At 38.5% G+C, this 13,654-nt stretch overlaps 1 protein-coding gene across 4 annotated transcripts in view; it reads right to left on the bottom strand.

The window, feature by feature from the left end:
• The window catches only part of LOC121737464 (dystroglycan), a 114,348-nt gene that overhangs the window by 7,918 nt on the left and 92,776 nt on the right, over nucleotides 1-13,654 (bottom strand). For 3 of the 4 annotated variants that reach the window (XM_042129141.1, XM_042129143.1, XM_042129142.1), the window contains 3 exons: nucleotides 13,355-13,593; nucleotides 12,250-12,611; nucleotides 9,483-10,858 (listed from right to left, as the gene is read on the bottom strand). In XM_042129141.1, the coding sequence (XP_041985075.1) occupies nucleotides 10,578-10,858; nucleotides 12,250-12,611; nucleotides 13,355-13,593 (882 nt within the window). In that variant the 3' untranslated portion in view covers nucleotides 9,483-10,577. Of the gene's footprint in view, nucleotides 1-9,482; nucleotides 10,859-12,249; nucleotides 12,612-13,354; nucleotides 13,594-13,654 lie in introns of those variants that run through there. The other variant, XR_006037138.1, reaches the window with a different exon arrangement.

Below are 13,654 nucleotides of genomic sequence, written 5' to 3'. Positions count from 1 at the left end.
TCAAATTGAAAATGAAAATTATCCTTCAAAGGGTGCGACAAGACTTTATATGAACTTGGGCGGGGGCGCTGCTGGTAAAGAAGAACTGTCAAATATGTCGTTTTTGTATGTGCCAGAATAAGTTCCTTTTTTCGAAACTTTCATTTAAAGCTTTGCCGAGCTTTCTTGGCCGCCATTTGGGTTAGTCAAATTAGAACAATAGGCTACTTGACCTATATTCAATTTCATTGAACAAATACATATTTCTAGTAAAACTATACATACATATAAAGTAACTTATACGTGGGAGAGCCATGCTTCGGCACGAATGGGTTGGCTCGACCGGATAATTACCACGTTCTCACAGAAAACCGGCGTGAAACAGCGCTTGCGCTGTGTTTCGCCGAGTGAGTGAGTTTACCGGAGGCCCAATCCCCTACCCTATTCCCTTTCCTACCCTCCCCTATTCCCTTCCCTTCCCTACCCTCCCCTATTACCCTATTCCCTCTTAAAAGGCCGGCAACGCACATGCAGCTCTTCTGATGCTGCGAGTGTCCATGGGCGACGGAAGTTGCTTTCCATCAGGTGACCCGTTTGCTCGTTTGCCCCCTTAGTTCATAAAAAAAAAAAAAAAACTTGGCCTAGGAAACCGTATTTCACCATTATCATCAAATAAAAGCTTATGATTGAAAAATAAAGTCGATTTGAAAATATGATTTTATGAAAATAGGATTTGTACTGACGAAAACGCTTTTGCGGTACTTCCGAATTGGATGTGACATCATTCTATTCGTAATTTAATATATTTTATTTATCGCGCTCGTTATATGTAAGTTTATTTGTACATAAATAATAAAAATAAGCCTAGAAAGATTTGTAAAATATATTTTCTTGAATAATTCAAATAAAACATCAGTTTTATAAATTATCCCCATTTATTGTAGACGGGAAATTAAATGGCCAAAACTTTTCTCCAAAAGTTTTCAACATTACAAATGATTTCTAATTTCTTATTTAATTCTTTTATAATTTTTGGGCACTTTTAGACGCGTACATTTAGCATATAAAAAATGTTCAATAAAGAGAGCTTCAAAACGTATGACGTCACACTATGGCGGACAGTGTTTTCGGCGCCATTTATAAGGCATATTTTTCAATTAACATTTTTATGGGTTTCTGCTGTGTAAAATATTAAAATATAAGCTTTTTTTGCTATAATGAATGATTATGAAGCGATTAGCATGAAGAAAAAAATGAGGTCAAGTAGCCTATTCTTTTTTCAATAATAATTAAATATCGAATAGTTCTTTAAAAATCTATTATAAAAAATCATTATAATTAATAATAAGTGTCTGGGTGTCCAATTTTTTACATATTATTTAGTACTTTCATAATTTAATTGGATATAGTACGGAATTTGACCATATATACATGATACATCCTTAATGTTAAATCCACGTGTTTGAGGCACTCTTTCTTTAATCTTTGGCCATTCTTATGGTTTATTATTTAGCGGCCCAAGCAGCACAAGTATATCTCGACTGCTCCTAGATAGACTATCGTAAGCCACAAAATGGCAAAATTCGTTTTATTGCGAAAATGCATAGAATTAAGTTAGATCTTTTAGGATCTTCAAGAAAAAAATATTAAATTCGAACTACAACTGCCTTTTTCTAAACGTAAACTGTAGTATGTTTCAAACGCCTCCGACGTTATTTATCGTTAGTCCCTTAGCGATAGTCTACGCGGAGTAATACAGGAGCAGATACCCGAATTTACACATCGTATGTATCAGTTGCGATTGTCTATGCCGGATGAACCCTAACGTAAACTATAGTTTGTACCACTTACAATCGTAATATATAGCAAGTGTAACTTACGATTTTTTTCGTTGGAATTTTAGTAATGATAAATATCGTATGATAATTATACAATATTCTAGTACGGAAACTATTTTTTATTTATTTATTGTATCTATATCTCACTACGTTCTACGTCGTACTATTCAATAACATACGATATTTTACCGATCTATTTTTTTAAACAACTATTATTTATGAAATTAGGGGCAAACGAACAAACGGGTCACCTGATGGAAAGCAACTACCGTCATCCATGGACACTCGCAACACCAGAAGAGTTGCAAATATGTTTTCAGGTCGTATTGGTCTGGAAATACTGCTGGTGGCAGTTTGTTTCAGTTTTACTGTGAAAGAATCATCAAGGTGATAAAGGTGGTATATTTTCCCATGGAACGATGGTGAAATGTTGCAGGAGGTGCGATTACGAACAATAATTCCTCGGAGCATCTGCCATTGATACAGAAGCTGATAGAAAATGTACAGCGAAGCTACGTTTGAGGGTAATTCCAAGGGGTCAAGCTTGTTTGAAACACTATGGCTGTCTTCAATCCAAGCTATCTTTCGTTGATTACTATCCAGAGGGAATAGTTGGTATTTTGTTGCCCATGCCCATAAGAACAGTATTCCACGTGAGGTCGAATCTTTGCCTTGTATACTACCTCGCTCTGTTAAGAATACTAAACTTATGTAAGGCTAACTTAGCCTTAGTCGTTTATCGCCCGAAATTTTTTTTCGGGATGATATTAAGTATCTAATGATCTTTCCCGGGATTCAAGGTGGTGGTTCAACGTAGGTAGTTCGTGCGCCAATTGAAACAAAGAAAACAACGCGCTCTGAAAAGAACGCACGCCGTCTTTGTATACGTTCGTTATAGAAGTTGAAACTAGGGTTGTTGAGGAAGTGATTATGAGGAAGAGGAGGAGGAAGAGGAATTGTCACGCGCAAATTTAGAGGATGCGGATGAGGAAGAGGATATTTTTTTGAGGAAGAGGATGCGGATGAGGAAGCGGAAGAGGAAGTACGTCCATATAGTACAGCGTTTCCCAATGTGGGTGATTACGCCCCCTTGTGGGCGCTGAAGATCTAAAGGGGGGCAGTGTGGGACTCAGAAAAAATGGCGGCGTTTTGTAGAGGCTGTGGGGGCTAATATTACCGACAAATTAAGGGGCAAAAGCCCCTTAATTTAAATTAGGAAAAGAAAGTAGGTGAAACAATGGGGGCACTAAAACATATTTTGTTCTCAAAGTGGGCAGTGGACAAAAAAAGTCTAGGAACCCCTGATATAGCACTACACTTCGGTATAATTTCGGTTTTCGATAGAAATCAAATTATTAGATTGAAAACAACGCTTGCTATATTATGTCAATAAAATTAAAACAAACAAGTAAGGAACAGCGCGGGTGGCGAGAGAGACAAGGAACAAGGAACAGCAGCGCCCGTTCGGTCCGGCATCGCGCTCTGGCGTGTGCGTTGCCATGATTGGATACGCGACGCGCATGCGCAGTGAAATTCCTCATAAATTCCTCCTAAATTTTGAGGAAGCGATAGCGGAAGAGGATTTTTGTATTTTTATTTATGAGGATGCGGTAACGGTTGAGGAATCCAAATTATTGCGGAACTTCCTCATTATGAGGAAGAGGAAGAGGAATCCTCAGCAACCCTAGTTGAAACACAGAAGAAAATCGCTCTGCAAAGAACGTACGTTCGCAATGACGTGCGAAACTGTCCGTGTAATAATACCGGACATGAACCGGCCTTGAAAAAGGCATTTTTCTAATAAGAATTCTTCGCAACACAACACTGCGCGTCTTCACATCGAGGCTACGTCGAGCGAGGGATCTTTGCAGCGTGGCTACGGTCTTCATGGCGTTTGCAGAGTTTCATAACATCTTCACAAAATAGCGGCACTACTATTATTACCGGCGCAGCGACAAGCAGCAGAGAGACGACGTCGGAATGGCGCGCGCGGGTGAACTGAATTTGCGGCCTTTTTTTTTTTTTTTTTCTTTTTTTTTCAATGGGTCTACACTACCGGCCCTGTCTGAGAGGGCCGTTTCAGCTTCGTCGGTCAGGAGACTGCCGTTTAGCAGCCTTGAGGTTTAGTTCGAAAGGGGTCAGGAGACCCTCCGTCGCCCCCTAGCGGGCGACGTAATCCGGATATTAACGGATCCGGGGAATAACGGATAATTTATTTAGGGTTGGTACTAGGGGTCCGACCCCGGCCGCACACGCTGATGTGTGAAGCCGCACGCGCGCGTAGCAAAACCTAACAGCGTACGAGTGTTTATCGCGATAGAGTAGCTCCGTTATTTTAATCTATTTGATTTGCAGGTCGATGTTCCTCATATACGCGGGTGCTCCTGTTGCCATACGCAGGAACCGGTTTTGGACTTTCTGTAGATTATTCATCTGATCTTCACTTATGTGTGCGAAAGAGGCACACGCATAAGTGAGTATTGTTCTAACACAAGTTTTGTATAGCGTCAGCTTGTGCCTTAAGGGCATCTTACTGCGCGCATTTAGTAGTGCGTATAATTTGTAGAGTACAAATTTCGCTTTTCGGACCGAGTTACTCCGAGGTATTTAACGTGGGTGACTTCCGGAATGATGTTCCCGTGCAGCCTGACAGGCTTCAATCGGATATTTGTTCGGCAAAACTGGATTGCTTTGCTTTTTTCGGGATTTACCTCGATTCTCCATTTAGAGAACCATTCACCCAGCTGGGTGACGGCCTCTTGGAGCCATATTTGGGCGTTGCGGATATATCTGCTGGCACAGAACAGAGCTGTGTCATCAGCAAACATGGCCCTATGCACCCTAGGGTGTCGGGGGATTTCTGAGGTGTACAGATTGTATAGGGAGGGCGAGAGAACCGAACCCTAAGGGACTCCGGCCTCTAAGTCTCTTAGGGAGGACAGTGCGCCTTTTTGCGGCCCGCGAGAGCCCATATTTATACTCGGGCGATGCCAGCGCCGCGAGCCGCGGCGCGGCCAGATTCCCGCGCAGGAATCGGAGAAGCAGACAGCAGAAAAAAATCGAGTAAGAAATATTTACAAAGTTTTAAACTTTGTAAATATTTCTTACTCGATTTTTTTCTCTTTCTCAATTTGTGAATATTTTGTATCCCTTTCTGTATGTCCTTTTCTAATGTTGTTAGCCAATCAAAATTAATCTTTTCAGTTTCTGTACAGTTTTGTAATAATAATAATTATGTAAAATTTTGTATTTAAAAAGTAAGCATTTCATACAATAATTGGGTACTTGGCTGGTCTTCTTTATTTTGGAGGTTTAAAATTCTTATGTTACCGTGTCAAACATTCTAAGATTGTACACCCTGCAACAGATGCTATAGGTGACACTGACGTTAATGACAGTGTTACCTTAATCGGTTTTGGAATAAAAAGCCAGTCTCATCTTTCGCTAGCCAGATTCTATCATTCATTGAATAGAGAAAACAGAAATGGCTGTATGGGCAACGCTCCCTTTGCCTGTCCCGACCGGGACGAATTAAAAAAATAGCTCAAGTCAAAGAAATTTGTCAAATGATCAAATCACACCGGTATGGTCGAAAGACTATAGCCTGCGCCTTGGGCGGAAAAAAAAAAAGATCAAATCACAAATGTCAATGTTGTACTACATAAATTTTGAAAATGGGTCATTATTGTTGTTGTATTGTAGACTGCAAAAATAGCAGCAGAAATAGTCAGTGTAAATTTTATGTTTTTCCTAAAGCGGCTTGGAAATTAGACCAAAGATATAAATGGATAGCTGCTGTAAGAAGAAAAAAGTAAGTGATTTCCTCTAACCTAAAATTGCAATATCAAATCAAAACAAATCAATTTTATTTGCGTTGCACTTAATAGAATATTAATTTGGTACTTAATTATTGTTTTAGTGTCGATGGATCGCCATGGTCTCCAAAACCCTACGACAAAATTTGCAGCGATCATTTCATAGGAGGTAAAAAATCAGACGTGCAAGCAAGTCCAAGTTATGTTCCCACGATATTCCCTAAAGTATATCGACAGCGAAAGATAAACGAGGCACATGCATTAGCTAGATATACACACATGTTAAAACGAAGAACTGCACATGTAACAGATACCACAGTAACAGAAGTCTCGGATACTACAACAAATGAAATAATAATAAAAGAAGAAAATGAATTACATCAAACTCAACCCGCTCTGGTCAACCAACAATCTCAAGTAAATATTTTCCCTGAGATACATTTAAGGGAAACAACACTAATTTGCAATAGATTTATTTACACTGATCGCTGTGATGCAGAAATTCAAGTAGATATAGCAACAACAACAAGAGTAGAAAGCCGTAGAGTGGACACTTGATACAAAAGCATTAGTCGGTAAGAAATGAAATAACTTATATAAGAGTTAATTTTGATTTATTGAAAATTTTAACATCGAAATAATTAATAATGGAATATACTTAGGGTTGCCACTCGTACTTTAAAGTATTGTATGTTATTTCAGAAATTGTACTTTGTACTTTACAAAAATATGAAAGTACGCAAAAATACTTTATTGCAAACTAGATGACCCGATGAACCTCTTATCACCTATCTCCCAACATAAACCCTCCCTGGGCTTCCATGAATGTTTCAAGACCAAAATAAGCTAAAGCGGTTCAGCCGTTCTCGAGTTTTAAAGAAACTAACAAAGTACAGAATTCATTTTTATTTATACTTACAAAATTGTACTTTATTTTAATACTGTGTACGTTTTTTTTCTCACCTAAAGTAGTTGATGTACATTTGCAAAAAAAAAAAAAGGTGGCAACCCTAAATACTACATAAAATACATATTTTATGTATACCTTCAAAAAGATTTAATTTGTTTCTTTTCTTTCTCTTTGAATTTTTTTGTATATTTTCTTACCTAACCTAAAAAAAAATAGTATTTGTAACCTAAAAAACAGTGCAGTACAGTTGCATGTGATATCACATAGCCTATAAGATAGAATACAAATAAACTGCAATTGTAGGCATTTAAGACACAATCTAACAGTCTTGTGGCGAGTCTGCACTAAAAATACTACGTTCTCACAGAAAACCGGCGTGAAACAGCCAGCGCTGTATTTCGCCGAGTGAGTGAGTTTACCGGAGGCCCAATCTCCTACCCTATTCCCTTTCCTTCCCTTCCCATCCAAGTTACTTTCCATCAGGTGACCCGTTTGCTCGTTTGCCCCCTTATTTCATAAAACAAAAAAAGTACTCTTAGATGTCTGCAGTGCAACCATCCTTATCGTTCAATGCGTCAAAACCGTATCGCTGTGTCTTTCTTTAAATGAATTTTTTTCCACGACTATACGCTTCGCGACTCGCGCGGTTGTAAACAAACGGCTAGACGGTTTCAAACAAGTTGCAAACTGACGCTTCTACCAGTGGTTGCAAACGCAGGCCTCGCTACCAAGGGCGTTTAAGTCAAAATTGGTATCAAACAACCATCTACATTGTTGTAAACTTCAGTTTCAAACCGCCGATTACAACCGTGTATCAGATACTTCAGTGTAGATAGCATTGACAATGAAGAAACAGGTAGATAGAAGGACAATGTTTGACTTTTTGCTTTACTCGCCTTCTTAGCATCGTATCATTTTTAAATAGATGTGTGTTATGTATTGTAAAAGCATACCAAAAAATCTAAATGCTAAGTCTCACCACTTCCAAGAACAGAAGCTATAACAGCTTCAAGATCCTCAACTTATAATAGATATTATAATATATTATTGATAATATTATTATTAATTGGGGGTAGTCTCAATAAAAATCTTCGAATTAGTGGGTGGGTCGAAAAAATTGAGCGCAAACGCCTCTTCATGCGCGCATGCGTAATGCCCGTTGCAGACGATGCGCAGTAGCTTGCGCAAGTACTAATACTAAGCATATATTTTCATCGTGTGAACGCATTTTGCTTAGTGAAAGTGCGAGTGCAAGTTGCTTAGTAGCACTCGCTTTGGTCCTCGCGCAAGTGCGACTCATTTGTCCCCGCTCCGTCTACTTCACCCCCGCGCTACTTCACTGGTCACGTTTGAACATGCGTTGACCAGTACTAGCGCCAGTACTAGCGCCAGTTCAGTCTGTTTGTTGTTTTGGTAAAGATGTAGAAACCTACCACTAGATTGTTGGGGAGTTGGTTGTTTTATTGAGTCTTAATGTTTTAAGTTTGTGAATTAAAAATGAATAAATGGAATTCAGACAAAACTATACAGTTTTCCTTTTTCTAAATTCTGTATTTCCTGCATCAGTTCCTCTGCTATCACTCCATTTAGCTCTTGAATTAGGCACTTAAAAAGTTTATTCAAAACCATACGCTTGTCCATGGTTGCCTACTATGCACTGGCACTATACAAAGCTACTTCGCGTGATCTTTTTACGTTTGAACGCTGGCGCAAGTACCTGCGCAAGTACTCGCGCAAGCTACTGTGCATCGTCTGCAACGGGCATTATGCGAGCACATAACGCATGAAGAGGTGTCTGCGTTTGTAACATGACATCGTTATCAGGGATCTAATAAAATAAAAGACCAAGTAAATCACTAGACCATTTTATTCAATTAAAAAAGACATACCTATATTACATAAATAATGTGCGTTTGAATGAGAAGTGTTAAAACAAAATAGCAGCCGTAGATAATAAATTAAAGTATGACAATGGTCGGTTCGAATGGACTTCATTAAGTACAACTAGTGTAAAATAAAAGTGTATTAATATATAAAATTCTGATCACCTCGATCTATAAAATTGTATAACACTAAAAAGATCTATAAATGCACAATTCTAAATGAGTATATAATAGAAAAAAATACATCCAAAGGAAAAATTTGCAGCTCGTTTTTCGATTATACTCCTATCATTTACATTTGTTATTCTTATCTCTATGGTAATAATAGACAAGTACAAAATGATTTTTTATTCTTAAAAATATTCTTCATAGCCTAAAACTAGGGTCAGTAATAACTTACATGCGTAAACTGCCATACTAGATACATGCTCAGACCGGCTAGGAGATGGCGCCACATGCATTTTGAACGTCGCGATGTGCTTCGTCGTTTGAACGGCACTAATTATATAATTGAAATTAATTTAAGGTAAAACGTCAAACTTCGACACGAGACCACCCTTAACTACAACCATGATACATTACTCACTGAAGCTCAAGTGTAAAGAACTACGTAATACCCATAAAGTTAATATACCTAGCGGAATAGAGAAACAAAGGCCTGAGCAAGAGAGATGACACTATCAGTAACACTGCGTGGTAAAAAGAGACATGAGAATCCAGTCGGCACGTGCCGCACGTTGACAATTTAATCTTATAGAATTCATGTTCAATCATGCTTGTGTAAGAGTATATGTACACATATTTTTCACACAGATGAAAACCAATTTCTTTTTCTTTTGTCAGCTCGAGATTGTTGCTCTATTCCGCTAGGTATATTAACTTTATGGTAATACCAGACATTAGACATTCTAATTTATTTTTTCATTATAAGCTTAGGGTTGTCATCTAACGGCCGTTCCCAATATTTGATCTATCTCTGGTTTTGCCCTACTAGAGATAGGAATAGCTCATAATTGACATAAAATATATGTCTCTAATGTCTAATGTGAGTTATTCCTATCTCTAGTAGGGCAAAACCAGAGATAGATCAAATATTGGGAACGGCCATTAGTGTCGTTAATCGTTATCGAGTGTTTTACCTACTCACTCGTCTCCTAAATAGCGTTTAGTGAAGTGCTATTAGTCACCACATCCATAACATTTCATATAACATTTGAATACACACACATTCTATTTAAATATTTGTGTCTGGAAGAACTATACTAAAGGCTAAAGTTTTCGATATGTTAATTACATTTATATAACAATTTGTGTGCTACATCAGCCAATTTAATTCAATTAGTTTGGTCTCTGATAGTATAGGGTGCGTACGCTTCGTAACCTTAGGGTGCCTGAACTAAAGGTCGTTGACCATAATCAACAAACTGGGTACTAAAATAATAACGTATCGTAGTAGAAGCCGATTTATACTACAAATTTCTCGGTACAGATAGGTTCAACGACCTGTAGGCCATTCTATTGACGCGAAATATAATTTTATTAGTACATTATAAAGAATTCGTATATAGGACATGACCATAACTCGAGGCTATAACATCTACTCCATCTAACACTAATAATATTCACCGTAAAGGTAGAATTCGGTTGATAGCGACCGCGACAAGCGACTGCGGGGTTTCATTAGGGGTAAGTCGCGCGACAATCACTCGCGAGTCGCGGTCGCTACCGAACACCTCAAGTCTTTATTTCCACAAACCATAACCTACCTTACACGGAACAATCGTGCAATTCCATACATGAGGTCATATATCTACTTCGAAATAAATGCATCCGGCTATGTATACGCCCGTGAAGTTGCCTCGACTAGGATTCTTTAACGTAAACAAAACTTATATAAAACTAAAATATTCTACCCTCATTTGTGGTAGTTTTGTTAATTAGCTGCAAGTCTGCCCCGCAAATTTTAAAAGTGAATTATTGGACTACCCTCAGTCAGGGTAGTTTTTTAAAAATAGCTGCAGCTCCCCCACAAACGTACGGGGTTGGTTTTCTGTAAGTGGGCCTTATTTTAAACTAAAATATTTTGGACTACCCCCGTATTTTGTTAATTAGCTGCGAAAACTCTGCTCCGCCATTTTGTGTTTCTACTCTCTTATGGGGGCACGTACGGGGGCGGTTTTCTGTAAGTGGGCGTGGCCTTGGGGCGGGGCGGCGTGCGGGAGGCGGCGAAAGGGGGCGGGGGGCGGTAGGGGGCGTCGGGGCGGTAATCCGGCGCTGGGGGCAGCAGGGGCGGCTTCTCTTCTCGCATGATGACGGGGCTCTTGTCGGCGGGCTCGGGCTCCGCCCTCTCTTCCAGCTCGTCTTGGAATATCACGGGGATGCCCTTCGAGCGGAACGCTTGTCTCTCCTCTTCATCACCGACGCTCATTTTACCTGGAATATTTTGTATATGTAATTGATTGTACTGGTTTTTGGTGGAAATTCATGTTGAACACTAATAAAACAACAATTTTTCGTGCACTTTTTTCACTATATTAAGAAATTATAATAAATTTTAACAAATTACATGACCGGTTTCAAAATAAACCTGATGACGATTTATTTCGAAACCGGTCGTTTTTGGCACTTTGCCATAATAGTAATATAAAGTATAAAATAAAGGTGCTCGACAATCGTTTTTAATACAGCTGTGATGTATGTAGTAAACAAGATGGTCGTGCTGTTACACAATGATTTTTAACAACACGACCGAATTAAAATATATAAATTCTTCATCTAGTGGTGCGGGATTCTATTATTTTCGGTGAATTAATAAAATATTTTGATAGTGTGACCCACTTGCTCCAGTCTTATTTTTTTTTTATACAAATCGCTGATGTAATTTACGTCTAACAGTTTGTCAAAATCTTTCTCATAAATACATAGAAAAGAGAGATAATGAATATAATAATAATTAATAATTCACAATCATTTTAGATTAGAACAAGTGGGTATAAAAATATTATAAAAATGTATGCATAAATAGAATCATAAACAAATTTTTTGTTTGTATCAATTGTACCATAAGCAAAAAAAAGATCCTGCATCTTTTTTTTTTTAATAGACATGATGACAATGACAAAAAAGCCCTATAGGCAATTACACTATTATTGAAAAAGTCATGGAAAAATTGAAACATGAAAGTAATTAGCGTAATTTAGTATTAAAAAACAATTAAAATTAAAGTCAAATTTGCAAAAAGAGTGAGTTTTGAAGATAGTGCGAAAATATTTTGAGACATTTTCAAAAAAATTCTCAAAAGCGATGAACTAGTGCTGTGCACATTAAAAAAATGTTTAATTCACCTTTCTTGTGTCAAGAATTCGAGTCCTCTATATTTAAAAATTATAATTAGTTAAAATCGTCTACGGTAAAATTAAAAACTAATTTCTAATAAGAATAATATTTCTATACCTATTTTGTGTTTGGCACCTACGACAAAAGATACGGTTTTACAGAATTATTATCAAGAGAAAAACATAATGCTAAAAAGCTTGGCTGGGGCACTCCCGTGCCCCCAGATATTTTCTATGAGATACAAACAAAGACAGTAACTACTGTTGTCAACAGAGGTCTCTTTTTTAAATATTGACTCGGATTTTAAGCGCTTTATAAATACATAGGTATTATTTTAAAACTATATTTGTAAGTTTATCCCCAGTGGTAAAATACTGATAGTAAAAAAAACCTAGTATGATTATATCCCCATACTAGACTAATAACTTTTAAAAAAAAATAAACAATAAATATTACGTAATAAAAAATTATACGTCATGTATACGTACCGGTGCGTCGTCGTCTATACAAGATGGCGGCGATGACTCCCGCCACTAGTATCATGCACACAATCACTATGGCCGGTATCACGAACGTCAGGAGATAATCAGAGTACTCCCCACTGCCTGCCTTGTTGAGCACATTAGCTGTAGGCGGAGGGGGGGCTTTGGCAGTCTTAGTGCTCTGTTCAGCGCATAGTCCTAGAGGTATAAGTCTGATAGACATGACCTTGAGGTCTTTGTCGAATATCTGGTCGACGTGTTCCCGGAGATTCCCTCCCCCCGCGCCCCTGTCGTCGACGATGATCATTCGTCTGAGCTCCTCGATCTCTCGTTTCGGACACCTGTCCATTGGCAGACTGGTGTTGTACCTGGAAGTAAAGAAAATGGTTATTGTTTGCAAGTGTGTAAGGTGAGTTTATACGTGGGAGAGCCATGCTTCGGCACGAATGGGCCTGCTCGACCGGAGAAATACCACGTTCTCACAGAAAACCGGCGTGAAACAGCGCTTGCGCTGTGTTTTACCGAGTGAGTGAGTTTACCGGAGGCCCAATCCCCTACCCTGTTCCCTTCCCTACCCTCCCCTATTCCCTTCCCTTCCCTACCCTCCCCTATTACCCTATTCCCTCTTAAAAGGCCGGCAACGCACTTGCAGCTTTTCTGATGCTGCGAGTGTCCATGGGCGATGGAAATTGCTTTCCATCAGGTGACCCGTTTGCTCGTTTGCCCCCTTATTTCATACAAAAAGGTAAGAAAAATAGTGCATATTACAATATTTCTTATAAGGTACGTAATATAGTCTTGTTGCGTTATAATAAACTACCATACATAGTTATCAAGTAAAATAATGACTTAAAAACATATAAGTCATTATTTTACTTGATAACTTGATACAGATTTATTATACGACAAACAAATTAACACAAAGGTCGCCAGAACGCTTGCGATGGTTATCATGTGGAATAGTAGATAAATTAAGAGATTGACAAAGGAAACCTGCCTTTGAAAAGTAGGTATTTAAGTCATTGTTTCGCATTTCTACTAACTCTATGCCATAGGTCACAAATTTTAGAGACACTTATGCCTAAACCAAACCATTTTCAAAGAGACTCACCATATAATAGTAGTAGGATTATCAGTGATGCTCTGTATCCTAATATTGTCTGTGTCTTTCTGTCCGAACAGTGCTGCCAACTTCTCGACGACCTTCCGTTTGTTGGCGGCACTGTTGATGAGGTTGGGCGAGGGATCCATTGTCATCTGGAACTCGACTGTCGGTCGTATCGTCGGCGCTTTAGCAACCTCCACAATGAGGCTGTCGTAAGCGCTTTTCTTGGTCGAGTCTTCGGCAATCTGTAAACAAATGTTAGCTTGATTATATATGTTGTCCATAATTTCAGGTACTTAGATTAAA

Source organism: Aricia agestis, chromosome 20, assembly GCF_905147365.1.
Source record: "Aricia agestis chromosome 20, ilAriAges1.1, whole genome shotgun sequence".
NCBI lineage: Eukaryota > Metazoa > Arthropoda > Insecta > Lepidoptera > Lycaenidae > Aricia > Aricia agestis.
Note: the sequence above shows the minus strand (reverse complement) of the source record. Positions and strands in the feature narration are given on the sequence as shown.